The 21,273-nt window shown below is 42.3% G+C and overlaps 2 protein-coding genes across 6 annotated transcripts in view; both read right to left on the bottom strand.

Annotated features, from left to right (window-relative positions):
- The window catches only part of mysm1 (Myb-like, SWIRM and MPN domains 1), a 125,098-nt gene extending 118,228 nt beyond the window's left edge, over nucleotides 1–6,870 (bottom strand). Inside the window, exons 1-2 of the mRNA XM_073063091.1 lie at nucleotides 6,799–6,870; nucleotides 876–954 (exon numbers count right to left, since the gene is read on the bottom strand). Of these exons, the coding sequence (XP_072919192.1) occupies nucleotides 876–954; nucleotides 6,799–6,854 (135 nt within the window). The 5' untranslated portion in view covers nucleotides 6,855–6,870. The remainder of the gene's footprint in view (nucleotides 1–875; nucleotides 955–6,798) is intronic.
- Nucleotides 6,871–7,134: 264 nt separating this feature from the next.
- The window catches only part of LOC140737003 (uncharacterized), a 66,729-nt gene continuing 52,590 nt past the window's right edge, over nucleotides 7,135–21,273 (bottom strand). For 3 of the 5 annotated variants that reach the window (XM_073063088.1, XM_073063087.1, XM_073063089.1), the window contains 2 exons: nucleotides 8,785–8,968; nucleotides 7,135–8,007 (listed from right to left, as the gene is read on the bottom strand). In XM_073063088.1, coding sequence (XP_072919189.1) covers nucleotides 7,547–8,007; nucleotides 8,785–8,968 — 645 coding nt within the window. In that variant the 3' untranslated portion in view covers nucleotides 7,135–7,546. Of the gene's footprint in view, nucleotides 8,008–8,784; nucleotides 8,969–14,547; nucleotides 18,315–21,273 lie in introns of those variants that run through there. The other 2 variants (XM_073063090.1, XR_012101048.1) reach the window with 2 other exon arrangements.

Here is a 21,273-nt window from a genome sequence, read left to right as displayed (position 1 = left end):
GGTTAAAAGATAATCCAGTTGAAGTATTTAAAACTGAGTGGATACAAAGAAGTTTTGAAGGAAGCACGATTTTCCACAAAGGAATCAGGAATTCCCTCACCCAAAAGATGGATAACATGAAGTTCAATGAAAATTTCAGACAAAGATTGAAGGATTTTTACAAAATAGGGCTATCAAAAATTATGGATCAAAATACAGATAAGTGGATTTAGAGTGCAGATAAATTTTACCTAATTAGAGCACGCTAAAGTAGGTGAAGTTCTTAGTCTCATCTTATATTCCTCAAAAGAAAAATTTAAAGATCTTCCTTTAAAAGATATTTTCCATTAAATATCTTTTAATGTGGTTTAGACAGTTAAAATAAGTATCTGAAATTTAATTATCAAGCATTGAGCTTATATAATTAGCAAGTAATAAGCAATCTTAACAAATTTCACGACATATGTCAGTGATATTAGAACTGATTCTGATATAGGCTGTTTCAACGTGAGCAAACATATCATGTCCACTGTGGAAATTATTTGATGTACAAGAGATTTTTTAAATGGCAGAGCCTTTTAAAACTGAAAATAAATCTAAAAAAAGATATACAAATACTTGCAAACAGTTTCAAGGAATTTATGAGACAAATGGTGCTGAAGAGAGAGGTTTAAGTCTCTCTATTCAAGTTAAGAATGACAAAGTTGCCATGTTAAATTAAATGAATCCAATAATAAAAGCTGCCATTTCCTCATTAAACATTTATTTGTCTATTTTTCATGTGATAATCATAGCACATGAGCTTGGCTGGTTATTATCAGTTCATTGCAACAGTTAACCAATTGAAAAGGTAAAAATAAACTGATGCTTCTCAGCAATTTGTATTTTAGTCTTACCAAAATGCCACTGTTACTTCTCCAGGAGGAATCCAAATAGTGGTCCTGCAGGAATCCGGGAACTGTACCACTGTCCTCACTTAAAACACAAATAATATTTTTAAGATTTATTTTACTGCCACATGAAAATTTATCCTGATATATGCATATGATTTGATGTTTAATTTAACAGCATGGACAGAATTTTCTAAAAGAATTCACCCTGGAAGTCAGTCTGATTGGAATTCTGTTGCAACAGATGAGGAGGAAGTGTTTTCTTCTTAAAAATCAATTCCACAGGAATCAAATGATGACTGCAAATCTGTGACTGTGGCAACATTTTTGGTGATCATGAGGGATACCAAGCTGAGGAAGATCTCTTTGAACATTTGGAGCCATCATCTTGAGGACAGTGATCAAGAAGAACTGATTTCCATTATTACAGGTGAGTAGTATTTTCTTGTAAATGCTGCTTATCGATGCAATATGCCCGTGATGTTGCTGCAAGTAGGTTTTACAGTGCACCTCGGCATACCTGTACATAGAACCTGTAACAGTACAGCACAGAAAAGTGTATGCCCTTTGGCTCATGATGTTGTGCAAACTTTTTAAGCTACTCGAAGATCAATCTAATGCTTTCCACCCCAAAGCCCTCCATTTTTCTTTCATCCAAGTGGCTAAGAATCCCTTAAATATCCCTAATATATTTGCCTCTACCTCTACTCCTGGCATGTATTTGTGCATATGACAATAAGCTAGACTTTGACTTTGGTCAGTAATTACAGCATTGGTCAGTCAACAGGGGATATAGTCACTGATTGCATCCTGGAGTCACTCAACACTGAAAAAAACTGGCTTACAGCCCACCTTGTCCAAGCCAACTCTCAAATATCTGTACAAATCTATTTACAAGAACTTGGTCCACAGCCTCCTGTGCAGTTGGGATTTAAATGCTAATTTACATATTTCTCACTCATCAGTATTAGCTTGTTTACAACTATCAATTTTGCAAGAGGACCTTCTCCTCCATTCACTCAAGCCAGTACATTTAAGATCCAATCACTCTTTTCTTCCTCTGATCACCTCTAAGTCTCTTAGTCTAAATCCATGACATCTAATTTTAGATACTTGTTCAAATGGGGGATAGTGTCCTACTATCTATCCTATTAATGTCCTAATTTTGTCTAGTCCCCGCAGATTTCCCTTCGTGTCCACACCAAGGACAAGCCCAGTCTATCTAGTGCCTCCTCAAAATGAATTGCTCAATCCAGGCAATTGCATCCTTCCCAAAGTGTGTTGATCAGAACTGTGCACAGTACTCCTGCTATGGCCAAACCAATGTTTAATAACTTCCATAACCTCAACCAGTCAATATATGCCTCAGCAAATGAAGGTAAGTCTATCAGACACGTTCACCATTTATCTGTGCTGCCATCTTCAGGGCTCCATTTAATCAATATCCTCTGTTCCTCAATATTACCCCCACTATTCGCCCCCAATCCTTACTATCTAATGCATATGGCCTACTATTATTAGTCTTCCCAAAGCAGATACCTCACACTAATGAGGATTAAATTCAATCTACCATTCCTCTCCCTATTTTATCAACTCCTCAGTATCAGCTTGTTGTTTACAACTATCAATTTTGCATGCCAAAGTCTCAAACTCCAAAATGAATGATTATTAAGTGTTGAATGAGGAATGGGGCAATGGGGAGGTGTGATTCAGTCACTGCAGGGTACTATCAAAGATCAAGGTAGAAATAGACTCAGTCACTGCAGCGTTTCTGATCACAGGAGAAACTCGGTAATCATAGATTAGAAGATCACCAATTGAAGGAAGAGGTGCGTTGATCACAAGAAAGTAGTTATTAATAATCAGAAGGGGACAGAGATTCACCTCACATTGGGAGCTGCATTGAGGGAGATGAGTAAGTGCTCTTGCTCTCCCTGGATCACCAGACTACTGGAAAAGCATTATATTTTTCTGCACAGATCCATTCAGGATTTCTTGGTATCTGCAGATCCCAACCAGTTAATGCTACAGCTGGAAAATGGACAAAACCTGAAGTAAACCCCAGTTTTAATTGCAAGTACCCTCCACTACAATCTAAAGAGGCAAGTACCAGATCCATTGGGTTTTTAAACCTTTTCTGAACTTTTAACCTATTCTAAGATCAATCTAACCCTTCCCTCCCCTATAGCCCTCCATTTTTTTCATCCTTATGCCAATCTAAGAGTCTCAAAAATGTCCCTAATATATCGGCCTGTACAACTCTGTGTGTAAAAAAAATCCTAACTCTGACATTCCAGCTATACTTTCCTCCAATCACTTTCAAATTATACCCCCTTGGTTTAGCCATTTCTATTGTCCACTCGATCTATGTCTCTTATCATCTTATACTCCTTTATCAGCTACTCCAAGGTGCAAATCCATGATCTATCGAGACTAATGGAAGCCTACACTCTTTTATCAAGTCAACTTTTATCCTCCTTCACTCCAAAGCAAAAAACCCTAGCTCACTCAACCTATCCTCATAATACTGCTTTCTTCTCCAGGCAGCTTTTTGAAAAATCACCTCTACATCCTCTCTAAGGCTACCACATTCTTCTTCTAATGTGGCAACCAGAACTGCAAACAATACGCTAAGTGTGGTCCAACCAGTTTTTAGAGTTGCAACATTACCTCGTGGCTCTTGAACTCAGTTCTCTGACTAATGGAGACCAACACACCACACACCTTCTAAACAACCCTATCAACTTGTGCAGAACCTTTGACGGACCTATGGATATGGACACCAAGATCCCTCAGTTCCTCCACACTGTTAAGAATCCTGCCCTTTATCCTGTTCTCCGCCTTCAGGTTCAAACTTCCAAAGTGTTTCACTTCACACTTTACTGGATTGAACTCCATCTGCCACTTCTTGGTCCAGCTCTGCATCCTTCCCATGTCCTGGTATAACCTATGACACGTTCTACACCATCCACAACACCAACAACCTTCTTGACGTCTGTAAACTTACTAATCAACCCTTTCACCTCTTCATCCAAGTCATTGATGAAAATCATAAAGAGCAGGGGTCCCAGAACAGATCCCAACAGAACAGCACTGGTCATCAACCTCCAAGCAGAATACATTCCATCTACTATCACCCTCTGTTTCCTGTTGGCAAGCGAATTCTGAATCCACGCAGCTAAGTTCCCCTAGATCCCATGCCTTTTAACTTTCTGAACGAGTCTACCATGAGAAACCTTGTCAAACACCTTACTAAAATCCATGTACACCACACCCACTGCTCTACCTTCATCAATTTGGTTTATCATTTCCTCAAAGAATTATTTCAGGCTCACGAGACATGACCTGCCCTAACAAAACCATGCAGCCTATCCCCAGTTAGACAACGCTTCTCCAAATGCTCGCGAATCTTGTTTCTATGAATCCGCTACAACATGATGCCCACTACTGACATAAGGCTCACTGGTCTATCATTCCCAAGATTATCCTTATTACCTTTCTTGAATAAAGGAATAACATTTGCCACCCTCCAGTCATCTGGTACTACTACTGTGGTCAGTGAGACCACACAGATCATTGCCAAAGGTGCAGCATCTTTTCCCTGCCTCCTGTAATAACCTGGGGTATAACTTGTCTGGTCCAGGGTACTTAACACAAGCTCCAGCAAATCCTCTTTCTTAACATCAATATGTTTCAGCTTATCAGTTTGTTTTTCGCTGTCCTCACAAACATCAAAGTCTCTCTCACTAGTGAATACTGAAGCAAAGTTTTCATTAAGGACCTGAGTTTAGGGAAAGGTTGAATTGATTAGCACTGTATTCCCTGGAGCATAGGAGACTGAGAGGAGATTTGATTGAGGTGTTCAAAATTATGAAGGGTTTACATAGGGTAAATGTTGGCAGCCTTTTTACCACTGGAGTTGAATGGCACTAGAACTAATGGCCATATGTTAAGTGTGAAAGCTGAAAAATTCAAGAGGAACCTGAGGGGGAACTTCTTCATGCTGAGGCTGGTGTGAGTGTGGAATGAGCTGCCAGTGGATGTGGGTTCATTTGTAACATTTAATTGAAGACTGGATAATTACATGGATTGGATGGTTATGGTCCAGGTGCAGGTCAATAGGCAAAGCAGAATAACAATATTGCATGTACTAGATAGGCTAAAGGGCCTGTTTCTGCACTGCAGCACCCTATGACGCAAATCCCATTCAAGTGCTCCCCAAACAACCTCCACATTTTTGTAATGTATATCCTGTTCCCAATTTCCACTCTCAAGTTCCAACCTAATAGCATCAAAATTTGCCCTCCCCAAATTAAACTTCCCCATACTGTCTTCTCCTATCCCTGTCCAAGGCTACGGTGAAGGTTAGGGGCATGGTCACGGTTTCAGAAATGCTGACCCGCTGAAAAATCAATCATTTGACCAGGTTCATTGCCTAGATTCTGATCCAGTCTGGCTTCTCTTCTGGTCAACTCATCTACATAAAGTAACGGGCACCCATCCCCTGGACACCCTTAACAAATTCTGCCCATTCTACACCTTTTGCAGTAAGGAGGGGTCAATCAAAATTAAGGAAATTAAAGTCACCACTGACAACAACCCTATTATTTTGGCAGCTTTCCAAAATCTTCCCCCGATCTGTTCCTCAGTGTGTCTGTTGCTACTGGGGGAAATCAATTCCCAATACAGTGATTGATCCCTTTCTCTTTCTGACTTCAACCCACACTGAGTCAGTTGACAATCCCTCCATGACGTTCTCCTTTGCTGCAAAAGTGACATTGTCCCTGATTAGGAATGGGCTCCCACACTTCTTAACCTGATAACCATTTCCACGCCACCTATTTTAGTGTGATCTGCAAAATTGACTATCAGTCCTTGTCTACTCTCATCTAAATTATTGATCTCAATGACAAATAGCAATAACCCTAGCAATGCCCTGGGCAAACTCCAATCCAAGAACAACCTTCCACCATCACCTTTTGCTTCCAACCATTAAGCCATTTGTGTATCCAATTATCTCACTCTCTCTGGATCCCACACGATTTAACTGTCCATAGCAGACTACAATGCTTGATCCTATCAAAAGCCTTACTGTCCATACAGACTACAGCTACTGCCCTGCCTCATTGACCTTCAGTTAGTTCTTCAAATTAACTCAAAGTCGTGCAAGATAATTTCCCACAAACAAAACCGCATGATTATCCCTAAACAACCCATCTTTCCAAATGCATGTGTATTTTATTCCACAGAATCCTCTTTGGTAACTAACCTACCACAGATGTTATGTCATCCGATGCACAGCTTCGCAGGGTTTTCTTTACAGCCCTTCTTAAATAAAGGGAAATTTCAACCCCTTTATTTTCTTTTCCTGACTTTTTTTCCCCCACAGCTGAGCAATTGCAAGAGTTCAACCCAAAACCAGGAATTTAATAAACATAAGTTATTACATCAGACCCAGCGCAGCGCATTATCCTTCTCGGGTACACACAGGTTAAATAACGCATAACGTTTGAAGAAGAGCGGGACAATTCAAGTACGTAGTACCTATCCCCCCCATCAACCACCAGAAAGATAATACCGCTATTTAAATCAATTCTGCATAAACTCAGCGTGCGCAGAACCGACCCCCGCCTTTCCACTAGATTAAATACTCCTAGAAATAAGGCAATTTGGAAAAATCCAGATCTTTGCCTCTAGGCTAGACCGCTGAATTAAATCCACATGAATGCACGGTCATTTCGCATGTGAGGACAGCAGATTTCCTAGTCTCTGAATTAGCCAGCAGCCGCAGTGACAGCAAAACAAGGAGCTAGCGACACCTCTGCACCGCTCTCAGTAACCACCAGCAGCCGCCACGCCTCACTCCCCCCCTACCTCGGACTACCAGACCTGGCAGAACCACCTAACCCTTCCCCACCTTTCCTCTTACCCCAGGTTAGGCTCAGCTTCATCTCCTTCAATATCTACATCCACCTCCTCCGCCATATCGCCCAGCGGAATCGTCATTTCCGGCAACATTCGTCACTTCCACGAAACTACCCGGATATCTTTTGCAGGATTCTGTAGTTGGCAATAGTTCGTGCCCGCTGATAAAATTCATTGTCGTTTAATACCAAGTGTATGGGTTTACTTTAAAATCCGCCCAACCATTCCTCAAATCTACACCTTTGAACTGTTGAATTGGTACTGGACAGGAATGCCTTTTGCAAGTAAATTACAAAAACCCAACGGATTTAGTCACTCAGCAGTCTCTTAAGAACGAGGGTAACGACATTTCTTTAATTCGCAGTTATGTAAATAACAAATCTTCACTTCAAGCATGATCCAAATATAACGGTGTCAATTTCATAGGCTAAATAATGAAATTGCAACATTACTAGCCACCAGTTCAGTTGATGAGAAACTGAAAATATATCCAGAACTACTTTTGCCTAACATTAACTGCCAACGTATTTAAATTAATGCATCATTTAGAAATAATTATTTGTTACAATGTCAATATATACTGATGGAATCAATATTAACTTCCAGAATGAAAGTGTAATTCAGTTATTTACAAGAGCTCTGTATTCACAAAGCAAACATTACAAATAAACTATTTACATACATATAGCAACAAGTACTTATTATAAAATACTAAACATTTAAAGCTACCAACATCAATTAGCACTTAGCACTTATAAATCTTCATCTGAAGAATAGCAAGATAATCCCAGAATCCTCGAGGTTTTTGTCTGTGAGATAGATGATGGGGTATTTTCCCTGATCTCTATAGTTTGTATTTGTTCTTCCTCTTTGTCCAACTCTTTTATGGAACCATGGGAAGAGGAGGCTTGTAAATTTGGTAGCTGAGACAAAAGAATTTCAGTCATGTGGTGTGACGGTTCTCCCAGTGAGATTTTGGAAGTTAAGTGCATTGAAAATCTTGGTGGAAGCCGATCAGAGTTAAAAGTTAGAGGTTGGTCCTGAAAATCAGGGTTAACTACAGAACAGTCATAGATAATGCCATCTGAAATATGTGGGCTGAGGTGGCTCCTTTTACTTCCTTCATCAGAATCTTCAATGTCATATTTCTGAGACACAACTTCTGCTTCATTTAATTGAGGTATGCATGGTCGTTTCAAACTCTGCAAAGAAGCTGCAAATGAAAAGAAAAACTTAATTTAGAAAAGAGAACACTGGTGCTATTAATCAGAAATACCAGCAACAGTAAACACCACCATAAAGCTTAAAATTTTCAGAGCATGATGAAAAATTGCATATGTTAAAATAAGCCATCTAGATTTTCTGCCAAAGTAAATATTAATTTAATTCAATCATTCCAAATAACATTATGTAATGTGGAATTTTCTGATCAAACTGCTAGAAATTTATACAGCATGAAATTTTTGAATAAACCTAAATGAAAGGCTAAAGCTAATTGAAGGATACCATTATTTGTCGGATGAAGAACTGTATAAATAAATATTTACAAAATAAAGTATTTAAAGGTTCAGCATGAAAATGTGTTTGTTAGAGACTATGCAGAGAAATGTGTTTTGAAATCAAAGTAACATGGCACAGCTGATGAAATTAGCCAGGTCCATCCTGCACAAAACAATCATTAGCAATTAGAAGCTGCCAGTTAATTATGTGAAAGTCAGAAAATAGATTTCCAAAAATTAAATGGCACTTTCATAGTAGGATTCAGTGATCTTATTAAGCTTAGTCAAGGAAAGATAATTTATCCTTTGCTGAATGTAGTTCTTGTTTTGCTTCTTTTGTTAACATTATCTCTTACAAATACCTCATGACATTTAACATATTAAAATGCTCCTCCTGTATTATACAGAGAACATGGAAGTTAAACAATGAATGCAGTAAAATTCTGATAACCCATTATCTAACTTTTTCCTTAAGTATTTAGTTTTGATACCTTGTTGGTTGATATCGGGTGTTCTTTTGCGTGTGTAAGCACGAGGTTTCCAAGGATGCTCTTTGTGGGAAGGATCTAAAGAACGGAGTTTCCACAAGAAACACCGATACTCTTTCTGAAGCTCTTCAATGTGATCCTGGAATTCCCTGATTTTCCGTTCTGAGTAATGGGATAACTGTGATTGCTGAAAAGGAGTGAGAGCATGTCTTCTTACTGCAAATTTTATTGACACTTCAGTTTCTTATGAAATACAAGCTTAGACATGAAGAATGTGGGTAAATGGAATAATTATATAAAAACCAAAACACTACAGATGCTGAAAATCTAAACCAATAAAGGAGAATGCTGAAAGTAGATCAGACAGCACATGCTACTCTCTAAACAGATGTGTGATTAAAACTTACCATTAAAAAAAAACTTTTAAAAAACTCTTTATCTACTTCAAATTGCTTTCACACGTTTTCTTTCTTTAAATTTTATTAACTTGGACTATATGTTGTGCTTCACCATAAGAAATAGGAGCAGAATGAGGCCATCTAGCCCATTGAGTCTGCTCCACCGTTTCATCATGGCTGATCCATTTTCCCTCCCAGCCAATCTTCTGCCTTCTCGCCATATCCCTTCATGCCCTGAACAATCAAGAATCTATCAACCTTTGCCTTAAATATACTCAATGACTTGACCTCCACAGCCACCTCTGGCAAAGAATTTCCACAGGTTTATGAATCTCTGGCTAAAGATATGCATCCTAATCTCTGTTATAAAAGGACACTCCACTATTTTAAGCTTGTGTTCTCTGGTCTTTGACTCTCCCACTAAAAAAATCCTCTCCATATCAACTTTATCAAGGCCTATCAACATATGATAGGTTTCAATTAGGTCACCCCTCATTCTTCTAAAGTCTAGTGAATATAGGCCCAGAGCAATCTTCATATAGGCAAATTTCTTCATACTCTTCATATAGCAAGCCATTCAATCCTGTGATCATTTTTATGAACATCCTTTAAACCCTTTCCAGTGTAAGCAAATTCATTCTAAGATAAAGGGCCCAAAACTGCTGTCAATACTCCAAGTGAGGCATCACCAGTGCTTTATAAAGTACTTTATAAAGTCTCAAAAATTCATCTTGCTTTGATATTCTAGTCCTCTTGAAATGAATGCTAACATCGCATTTGCCTTCCTCATCACAGATCCAACCTGCAAATTAACCTTTAGGGAATCCTGCTCAAGGGCTCCCAAGTCCCTTGGTGCCTCAGTTTTTTGTATTTTCTCTCTCCATATAGAAAATAGTCAACTCTCTCATTTCTTCTACCAAAGTACATTACCATACACTTCCTAACGCTACATTCCATCTGCCATTTCTTTACCCATTCTCCTAATCTGTCTGTCTTTCTGCAGGCTCTCTACTTCCTCAAAACTACCTGCCCTCCACTATCTTCATATCATCTGCAAACTTTGCAATAAACCATCAATTCCATCATCCAAATCATTGACATATAACGTAACAAGAATCAGTCCTACACTGACCCCTGTGGAATACCACTTGTCAGCAGCAATCAATCAGAAAAAACTCCCTCTATTCCCACTCTTTGCCTCCTGCCAATCAGCCACTGCTTTATCCATGCTGGAATCTTTCCTGTAATACCATGGACTCATAGCTTATTAAAACAGCCTCACATGTGGCATCTTGTCAAAAGCCTTCTGAAAATCCAAGTACACAACACCAACTAATTCTCCTTTGTCTTTCCCACTTGTTATTTCTTCAAAGAATTCCAACAGATTGTTAGGTAAAATTTTCCCTTGAGGAATTAATTATCTAAGTTAATTACAAGTATAAGTGTCAAAATAATTGATTGCATAAGTAGTCACCCCTTCAAGTCAGTATTTAGTAGGTGAACCTTAGGCATCAATTACAGCCTGAGTCTGTGAGGATAGATCTCTGTCAGTTTTGCACATCTGGACACTGCAATTTTTTTTCCCATTCTTCTTTACAAAATTGCTCAAGCTCTGTCAGAATGCATGGGAAACATGAGTGAACACCATTTTTCAAGTCCAGCCACAAATTCTCATTTGGATTAAGGTCTGGGACTCTGACTTGGCCACTCCAAGACATTAATGTTTTTAAGCCATTCTTGTGTAGTTTTGGCTTTATGCTTGTGGTCATTGTCTTGCTGGAAAACAAAGATAAACTCCCAAGTTGCAGTTCACTTGCAGAATGCATCAGGTTGGCTCTCATCATCTTATACACCTCTATCAGGTCACCTCTGATCCTCCGTCGCTCCAAGGAGAAATGACCAAGTTCACTCAATCTGTTTTCATAAGGCATGCTCCCCAATCCAGGCAACATCCTTGTAAATCTCCTATGCACCCTTTCTATGGTTTCCACATCCTTCCTGTAATGAGGCGACCAGAACTGAGCACAGTACTCCAAGTGGGGTCTGACCAGGGTCTTATATAGCTGCAACATTACCTCTCAGCTCCTAAACTCAATCCCACGATTGATGAAGGCCAATACACCGTATGCCTTCTTAACCACAGAGTCAACCTGCGCAACTGCTTTGAGTGTCCTACGGACTCGGACCCCAAGATCCCTCTGATCCTCCACACTGCTAAGAGTCTTACTACTAATGCTATATTCTGCCATCATATTTGACCTACCACAATGAACCACCTCACACTTATCTGGGTTGAAACCCATCTGCCACTTCTCAGCCCAGTTTTGCATTCTATCAATGTCCCGCTGTAACCTCTGACAGCCCTCCACACTATCCACAACACCTCCAAGCTTTGTGTCATCAGCAAACTTACTAATCCATCCAAATCATTTATAAAAATCACGAAGAGTAAGGGTCCCAGAACAGATCCCTGAGGCACACCACTGGTCACTGACTTCCATGCAGAATATGACCCATCTACAACCACTCTTTGCCTTCTGTGGGCAAGCCAGTTCTGCATCCACAAAGCAATGTCCCCCTGGATCACATGCGTCCTTACTTTCTCAATAAGCCTTGCATGGGGTACCTTACCAAATGCCTTGCTGAAATCCACATACGCTACATCTCTGCCCTTCCTTCATCAAAGCGTTTAGTCACATCCTCAAAAAATTCAGTCAGGCTCATAAGGCACAACCTGCCCTTGACAAAGACATAATCATATTATGCCTCTCCAAATGTTCATAAATCCTGCCTCTCAAGATCTTCTCCATCAACTTACCAACCACTGAAGTAAGACTCACTAGTCTATAATTTCCTGGGCTATCTCTACTCCCTTTCTTGAATAAAGGAACAACATCTGCATCCCTCCAATCCTCATGTAATCAATTATTTTGTGTTTTATATTTGTAATTAATTCAGATCATTTTGTAGAGATTTGTTTTAATTTTGTCATGAAAGTGTCTTATTCTGTTGATCAATGTCAAAAAAAGCCAAATTAAATGCACTGTGATTCAATTTTGTAAAACAATAAAGATGGTGGTGAGGCTTAAATTGGAGTAGTGTGTCCAGTTTTGGTCACCTATCTACAGAAAAGATATAAATAACATTGAAAGTGTGCAGAGAAAATTTGTGCTGGGACTTGAAGACCAGAGTTATAGGGAAAATTGAATAATTTAGGTCTTTATTCCTTAGAATGTAAAAGAATGAGGGGGGATCTGAAAGAGGTATACAAAATTATGAGATGTATAAATAAGGTTTTTCTACTTAGGTTGGGTGAGATGAACTAGAGGTCATGGGTTAAGGGTGAAAGGTGAAATATTTAAGTGTGTTCAAGGGAGCGTCCAAACTCAGAGGGTGGTGGGAACGTGGAATGAGTTGCCAGCATAAGTGGTGCATGCAGGATCAATTTCAACATTTAAGAGAAATTTGGATAGATACATGGATGAGGAAGGCTGGTCCAGGTACAGATCCTGCTGTTTCTGGCAGACAGAACATAGGTGCTTGGGGAAGCGATCTCCCAATCTACACTGGGTCTCACTGTTATACAGGAGGCTGCACCGAAAGCACCAAATACAGTAGAAGGTCCCACAGGTCAAGTGTTGCTTCACCTGGGGGGCGGGTCACGTGATATCGTGCCATTGATCGAGCGCTTTCCTGAATAACTCCTACTAAAAGTTCTTTACAACCTGTTTATAAGGCTCTCATATAACCTTAATAAAAGCAATGGTTAAAAGGAAAAATCGTGGAAATCCTACTGGCGCTATCGCTGCCGGCCTTGCACTCCCGGGAGCGTCTGGAGTTGAGGGACGCAGGAGCAATGGTGATGAGGCCTGCTTGTCGGATAGTTTCTCTGAGCCTGCGGAAGATCCAGGGACGGCAGCAGTGCAACGCGGTGACGGCTCGGGTAGTGACCTTGTGGCTGCGATTCATGAGTTGACCAATGCAGTTCGGACTTTAACCGGTAGGATGGACAAATTTGAGAGTCATTTAGATGTTATCATGCAAGAATCTAAGGAAATGAAGCAGACTTTGGAATCTTTAAATTTGCGAACCCAGGATTTAGAAAATACTACGAAGGATGTTGTGAATAGATTACAAAGCCTGGAAAAAGAAAAAGATTCCTGGAGGTCTGAGAAAGTAAAAATAATGGATAAACTGGACTCCCTTGAAAACTATAGCAGAAGAAATAATATCAAAATAGTGGGTTTAAAAGAGGGACTGGAAGGAAGAGATGCAGTAACTTTCTTTCAAGAATGGATCCCCAAAGTTCTGGGGGAAAAGCAATTTGACAAAGAATTACTTATAGAAAGAGCCCACAGGACTTTAATCCCCCGACCACCTCCAGAGCAAAGGCTGCGCTCTATACTTATATGCTTTTTGAAGTATCAAGATAAACAAAAAGTATTGTGAGCTGCAGCAATAGAGGCCAGAGATAGAAATGGCCTATTAGAGTTTGAAGGGGGAAAGATGTTCTTTCCAGATATTAGTGTGGCCTTGTTTAGAAAAAAGAAAGACTTTGACTTAACAAGGAAGTTATTAAAGAATAAAAGTATTCAATATTCTTTATTATATCCAGCAAACTGAGAATTACTCTGTCGGATGGAGAGAGGAAATTTTTTTACTAACCCCCAGGAGGCAATAAACTTTATTCAAAAAATATCTAAGACACCATGATTCAGAATATTCTTCTGGAACAACAGGCCTATAAAGATGTATCTTGGACAAAATATATGAAGAAAATTACTTGATTTTTTTATTAATACAGTGTAGCGGTGTGCTACACGCAGCGCTGCAATAACGACACGGAGTCGGTGAGCTGCAGTTACAAAAGAGGTTTATTCAAACTTCGCGGCCTCGCTTTAAAGCCTTCTTGATCCCGCCCTCCCCGGGCAGGAATGGTGTAGGGGGCGCGTATTCACAGTCCCGTCCCACGTGCGGGCTTTCCCCTTGCTGGTGAAGCAGGCTTGGCGCCCTCTTTGGGACCTGCCTCAATGCTGGCGCACGCCGCTTTGTGAGCCGGTTCGAGTGCGCTGGGAAGTGGGTCTCCACATAACCCCCATCCCAGAACCGGCGATACATCCCCCAATGTCCACAGTCTGGGTCGGACTCTGTTTGGGAGGTCTGCCTCCGCGCTGCGGTGCCAGAATCTCGACCGGCTGCACCAAGTCCACATGGGCTGGTTTGAGTCGGTCCACAGTGAAAACCTCCACTTTCCCCCCAATGTCCAGCACGAATGTGGACCCGTTGTTTCTGATCACCGTAAACGGCCCCTCGCAGGGCCGCTGTAGCGGTGCCTGATGTCTGCCCCGTCATACAAAAACGAACTTACAGTTTTGCAGGTCTTTGGGTACACAGGTCGGGTTCTGACCATGCTGTGAAGTGGGTATGGGGGCCAGGTTACCAAGCCTCTCACGTAGCCTGCCCAGGACTGCTGCGGGTTCTTCCTCTTGCCCCCTTGGGGCTGGTATGAACTCTCCGGGGACAGCCAGGGGTGCGCCGTACACCAACTCCGCCAACGAGGTGTGCAGATCCTCTTTGGGCGCCGTGCAGATTTCGAGCAGGACCCAGGGGAGCTCGTCCACCCAGTGAGGCCCTTTGAGGCGGGCCATGAGAGCCGACTTCAGGTGACGATGGAAACGCTCCACTAGTCAGTTTGACTGTGGGTGGTATGCAGTTGTGTGGTGCAGCTGTGTCCCCGAAAGGCTGGCCATACTGACCACAGGCTGGAGGTGAACTGGGCGCCTCTGTCGGAGGGGCCGGTACACCAAAGCGAGATACCCAGGTGGCAATCAGTGCCCGGGCGCAAGATTCGGAGGTGGTGTTGGTGAGCGGGACTGCCTCTGGCCATCTTGTGAACTGGTCCACAATAGTCAGGAGGTGCCGCGCTCCTCGCGACACTGGCAGGGGGCCTACGATATCCACATGAATGTGGTCGAAACGCCGGCGGGTGGGGTGGAACTGCTGCGGCAGGGCTTTGGTGTGCCGCTGCCCCTTGGCTGTTTGGCAGTGCATGCACGTTTTGGCCCATTCACTGACCTGCTTGTGGAGTCCATGCCAAACAAACCTGTTGGCCACCATCCGGACGGTTGTCCTGATGGAGGGGTGCGTTAAGTTGTGAATGGAGTTGAAAACGCGCCGCCGCCAGGCTGCCGGGACGATGGGGCGGGTTTGGCCGGTGGTGACGTCACAGAGTAGGGTCCTCTCACCTGGGCCTACGGGGAGGTCCTGGAGCTGCAAACCGGAGACTGCAGTCCTGTAACTAGAGATCTCGTCTGCCTGCTGCGCCTCCGCCAGTGCTTCATAGTCTACCCCCAGGACAGGGCTTGGATGTTAGGGCGGGACAGGGCGTCCGCCACGACATTGTCCTTTCCTGAGACATGCCGGACATCCATCGTGTATTCGGAGATGTAGGACAGATGTCGCTGCTGGCGGGACGACCAGGGATCGGATGCTTTCATGAACGCAAAGGTAAGCAGTTTGTGGTCCGTGAACGTGGTGAAAGGCCTACCTTCTAAGAAGTATCTGAAATGCCGGATTGCCAGGTATAGCGCCAACAGTTCCCAGTCAAAAGCACTGTATTTGAGCTCGGGTGGTCGTAGGTGTTTGCTGAAAAACGCCAGGGGTTGCCAGCGACCCTCGATGAGTTGTTCCAGCACCCCACCGACTGCCGTGTTGGATGCGTCCACTGTGAGGGCAGTAGGGACGTCCGTTCTGGGGTGCACTAGCATCGTGGCGTTTGCCAAGGCTTCTTTGGTTTTAATGAAAGCAGTGGCGGACTCCTCATCCCCGGTAATGTCCTTGCCCTTACCCAACATCAGGGCGAACAGGGGGCACATGATTCGGGCAGCTAAAGGGAGGAAGCGGTGGTAGAAATTCACCATACCCACGAATTCCTGAAGGCCTTTGATTGTGTTGGGTCGGGGGAAATGGTGGACCGCATCCACCTTAGCGGGCAGAGGGGTTGCCTTATCTTTAGTAATCCTGTGGCCCAGGAAGTCGATGGTGTCGAGCCCGAACTGGCATTTGGCTGGGTTGATTGTCAGGCCGTATTCACTCAGTTGGGCTTAGAGTTGACGGAGGTGGGACAGATGCTCCTGATGACTGCTGCTGGCTATGAGGATGTTGTCCAAATAGATGAAAGCGAAGTCCAGGTTGCGTCCCACCATGTCCATTAATCGCTGAAACGTCTGTGCGGCATGCGGAGGAACTCGAAAAGGCCGAAAGGGGTGATGAGTGCCGTTTTGGGGATGTCGTCCAGATGCATCGGGATTTGATGGTATCCCCGGATGAGGTCTACCTTGGAGAAGATCCGTGTGTCGTGCAGATTTGCAACAAAGTCCTGAATGTGCGGCACAGGGTGGCGGTCTAGTGTTGTAGCCACGTTCATCCTGCAGTAGTCGCATTGTGGTCTCCAGCCCCCTGTTGCTTTGGGCACCATGTGCAGGGGGGAGGCCCATGGGCTGCCGGACTGCCGTATGATCTCCAATTCCTCCATCCTCTTGAACTCCTCCTTCGCCAGCCGGAGCTTGTCCGGGGGAAGCCTTCGAGCACGGGCGTGGAAGGGTGGTCCTTGTGTCAGGATGTGGTGCTGTAAGCCGTGTCTAGGCATGGCTGCCGTGAACTGCGGTGCCAGAACCGATGGGAAATCCGCCAGGACTCTGGTGAAGTCGTTGTCGGACAGCATGATGGAGTCTAGGTGTGGGGCCGGCAACTGGGCTTCACCCAGGGAGAACATTTGAAAGGTCTCGGCGTGGATCAGTCTCTTCCTGGGCAGGTCGACCAGTAGGCTGTGAGCTCGCAAAAAATCTGCTCCCAGGAGCGGTTGGGCTACGGCGGCCAGTGTGAAGTCCCACATGAACCGGCTGGAGCCGAACTGTAGCCACACCGTACGGGTGCCGTAGGTCCTTTCTGTGCTGCCGTTTGTGGGCCTCAGGGTGGGACCCGGTTCTCTGTTGCGGGTGTTGTAACTCGGAGGTAAGATGTTGATCTCGGCTACGGTGTCGACCAAAAAGCGGCGTCCTGACTGCTTGTCCCAGACATACAGGAGGCTATCCCGATGGCCAGCCGCCGTAGCCATCAGTGGCGGCTGGCCCTGGCATTTCCTGGGAACTTGCAGGGTGGGCTTCTGCGCCCCACTGCTGGTGGTAGAAGCACCATTGTTCGTTGGTCTCCTCACCCCTGCCACTGGGGTTAGCGGGCTCTGCGGCCGGGCCTGGTCTGGTTTGTTGCTCAGAGCGTGGCCTGGTGATCTATGCAACGGACACCCCACTCTCCTTGGCTTTCCACAGCACATCCGCCCAGGCCGCCACCTTCCGGGGGTCGCTGAAATCTGCGTCGGACAGCAGCAGGCGTATGTCCTCGGGCAGCTGCTCCAGGAATGCCTGCTCAAACATAAGGCAGGGCTTGTGACCTCTAGCCAGGGACAGCATCTCGTTCATCAAAGCCGACAGTGGCCTGTCCCCCAAGCTATCCAGGTGCAGTAAGCGGGCAGCTCGCTCGTGCCGTGAGAGCCCGAAAGTCCTTATGAGCAAGGCTTTGAATTCTGTGTATTTGCCGTCCACTGGGAGCGATTGTATGAATTCCTCAACCTTGGTGGCTGTCTCCTGGTCGAGGGAGCTCACCACGTAGTAGTAATGTGTGGCATCCGAGGTTATCTGCCGAATGTGGAATTGGGCTTCTGCTTGCTGGAACCGTCGCAGCGTCCAGAAGCTTGGCAGTTTTAACAAAACTGCATGAACAGATGTGGTGTAGTTCATCTCCGGTCCAAATATCGTTTGGGCCATCAGGGTCACCAATTGTAGCGGTGTGCTACACGCAGCGCTGAAATAACGACACGGAGTCGGTGAGCTGCAGTTACAAACGAGGTTTATTCAAACTTCGCAGCCTTGCTTTAAAGCCTTCCTGATCCCGCCCTCCCCGGGCAGGAATGCGTATTCACAGTCCCGTCCCGCGCGCGGGCTTTTACCCCTTGCTGGTGAAGAAAGTCTGGCGCCCTCTTTGGGACCTGCCTCAATGCCGGCGCGCGCCGCTTTGTGAGCCGGTTCGAGTGCGCTGGGAAGTGGGTCGCCACAATAGATTAATTTTAACAACATTATAATCTTGAACTTCGAATCTATGATTATGGATGAAGACTATTATGATTTAAAATACTGATTATGGGTGGTCTTTTTGAATTATACTACTTAGGAACTATATAGTTCATCTAATTTTGTTATAACTAGTATGAATCACTTTGATTATATAGATGTCATCTTTTGATACGTTTAATTTTTGGTATGCTTTATACGTATTAAGTTATAATATTTAGGGTTATATTTAGTAAGTTTCCTTGAATTCTCTTCTTTATTTGGATATATTGCTATATTAATTATATTTACTTTCAATATTATAGATTATGTTCGATATTTAGTAATAATGGGTGTGGAATATAATTTATTTTTACAGATGTTTAATTAAGGAGTTATTGGGGGAGTGGATAATTTCTTCGTCTTTTTTTTTAAAAAAAAGATTAATTATGTTATATGTTAAAGAATGTCCATCTTTAGTGCAATGTTTATCGGACCCCACAGCAAGAAAGGTTAAGGCGCCGCGGACTTGGAGCACCAGTTGGGAGGGTTTTTCTCCTTTTCTTTTATTTTCTTTCTTCTTTGGTTTCCTTTCTATTTTCTATACTCTATTGAGAATGGCACCAAATATCTCAGAGTCACTCAAAGAAGTGGGATTAATTTATACTTTTTTGTGGGCAGGATTTATCAACCAATAAAATCTGATAACTATGAATAGAGCAATTAAATTTTTAAGTCTTAATGTTTATGGGACCGATAAAAAGGAAAAAGGTCCTGGCACATCTTTTAAAAAATCATATTGATATTACCTTTCTTCAAGAAACTCATTTTACAGTGACAGAACATAACAAATTAAAGAGAGGATGGGTTGGTTAAGTAATAGCGTCCTCCTTTAATTCTAAAGTCAGAGGAGTGGCAGTATTGTTAGGGAGGAATTTGCCAGTGAAGGTGGAGGGTACTATCATAGATCCGGCCGGGAGATTTGTTATGGTGAATTGTCAAATATATTCAGAATCCTGGACACTTTTAAATTTATATGCCCCTAATTATGACGATGAGAAATTTATCCAAAATATTTTTTTGAAAGTTGTTCAAGGATATGAAAATATCTTAATTGGAGGGAATTTCAATTTTTGTCAGGATCCAATTTTAGATAGATCAGTTAAAATTCGTGAAGGTCAGGGCAGCAAAAACCACCCTGGCCTTCATGAAGGATTTGAAATAATAGATGCTTGGAGATAGCAGCATCCAAGGAAAAGAGACTACTCTTTCTATTCAAAACAATATGATTCCTACTCTGGAATTGACTTATTTCTAATATCAGCTAAATTAGAAAGTAAGATCATTCAAACAGAATATACCGCTAGACTACTCTCGAACCATTCACCTTTAATTTTATCAACTGAAATGCCTGATAAACAGAAAACATTATATAGATGGCATTTTAATCCTTTGCTGTTGAAAAGTCCAGAGTTTTACAGTTTTAATAGAGTTCAGATAGAATTGTTCTGTGAGACGAACTCACCCTCTGCTGCCAATAATTTCTTATTATGGGACACATTAAAAGCATACTTAAGAGGTCAGATAATTGAATACTTTAAGGGTATAAAAATATGTAACAGAATTAAATGAATTGGAGAAAGAAATAACACAATTTTAAAAACTGTCAGAATTCAGAGGAAAATTATTAAAAATTAATAGATAAAAATTAGAGTATAACACAAAACAATCCTATAGAATAGAAAAAATGATACTAAAATCAAAACAACAATATTATGAATTAGGAGAGAGAACTCATAAAGTACTACCTTGGCAATTGCGGGTGGAAGAAACCTCCAGAACAATAAATGTGATTCAAACAGGGGGATGTAAGATTTCATATAAGCCAAAAGAAATAAATGATACTTTTAAGCAGTTCTATTCGGAACTATACAAATCAGAATCAATGGGTGACTCACTGAAAATTGATGATTTCTTGTCTAATTTACAACTTCCCAAATTGAGTCAACAAGGTCAGGAAGAATTGAATGCCCCTTTTTCTAGGGATAAAATTGAAAGAGCCCTAGGCTTATTACAGGCTAATAAATCACCGGGAGATGATGGTTTTTCCCCGGAATTTTATAGAGAATTTAAGGATCAATTAATCCCCCTTTTTATAAGTGTTGTGACTCAGGCCGAGGAGATCCATACTCTACCGGAATCCTTTTCAAGAACAATTATTATGTTAATTCTTAAGAAGGATAAGGATCCGCTAAAATCAGCATCTTAAAGGCCTTTCTCACTTTTAAATGCGGACTATAAAATTATAGCAAAGGCATTGGCTAATTGATTAGCTCGATATCTGCCAAAATTGATTAAATCCGATCAAACAGGATTTATTAAAAATAGACAATTATCTGATAATATTGGCAGAATATTGACTATATTACATTTAGCTAAGACGAAGGTGGACCTGACTGTAGTAGTGGCTTTAGATGCTGAAAAGGCCTTTGATAGACTTGAATAGGATTTTTTATTGGAAAAATTTGGTCTATGCTAAATATTCATAAATTGGATAAGAGCACTTTACCATCAGTCTAAGGCCAAAATAATTATGAACAGGCAGATTTCACTAGTTTTCTCTCTACACAGATCTAGCAGACAAGGTTGCCCACTATCTCCAGGTCTATTTGTTCTGGCAAAAGAGCCACTGGCTGAGGCTGTTAGACGGGATCCAGACATAAAGGAGTTTAAAATGGCCCAGGAAGAATATAAAATTAGTTTATTTGCTGATGACATTTTAGTATATTTGGCTGACCTGGCCGGCTCTTTAGTAAGACTTAGGGCCTTGCTGGACAATTATGGTTTAGTCTCAGGATATAAAATAAATTGGAATAAAAGTGAAATTTTACCTTTAGAGGAGACTATGCCCAATATCAATATGGCACTCAGTTTAGATGGGTTAAATTCAACTTGAATTATCTGGGGATTAAGTTTAATCGTAATTTGGA

This window comes from Hemitrygon akajei, chromosome 12, assembly GCF_048418815.1.
Source record: "Hemitrygon akajei chromosome 12, sHemAka1.3, whole genome shotgun sequence".
In the NCBI taxonomy this organism is placed as follows: Eukaryota; Metazoa; Chordata; class Chondrichthyes; order Myliobatiformes; family Dasyatidae; genus Hemitrygon; species Hemitrygon akajei.
This window is presented reverse-complemented; position numbering and strand designations above follow the sequence as displayed.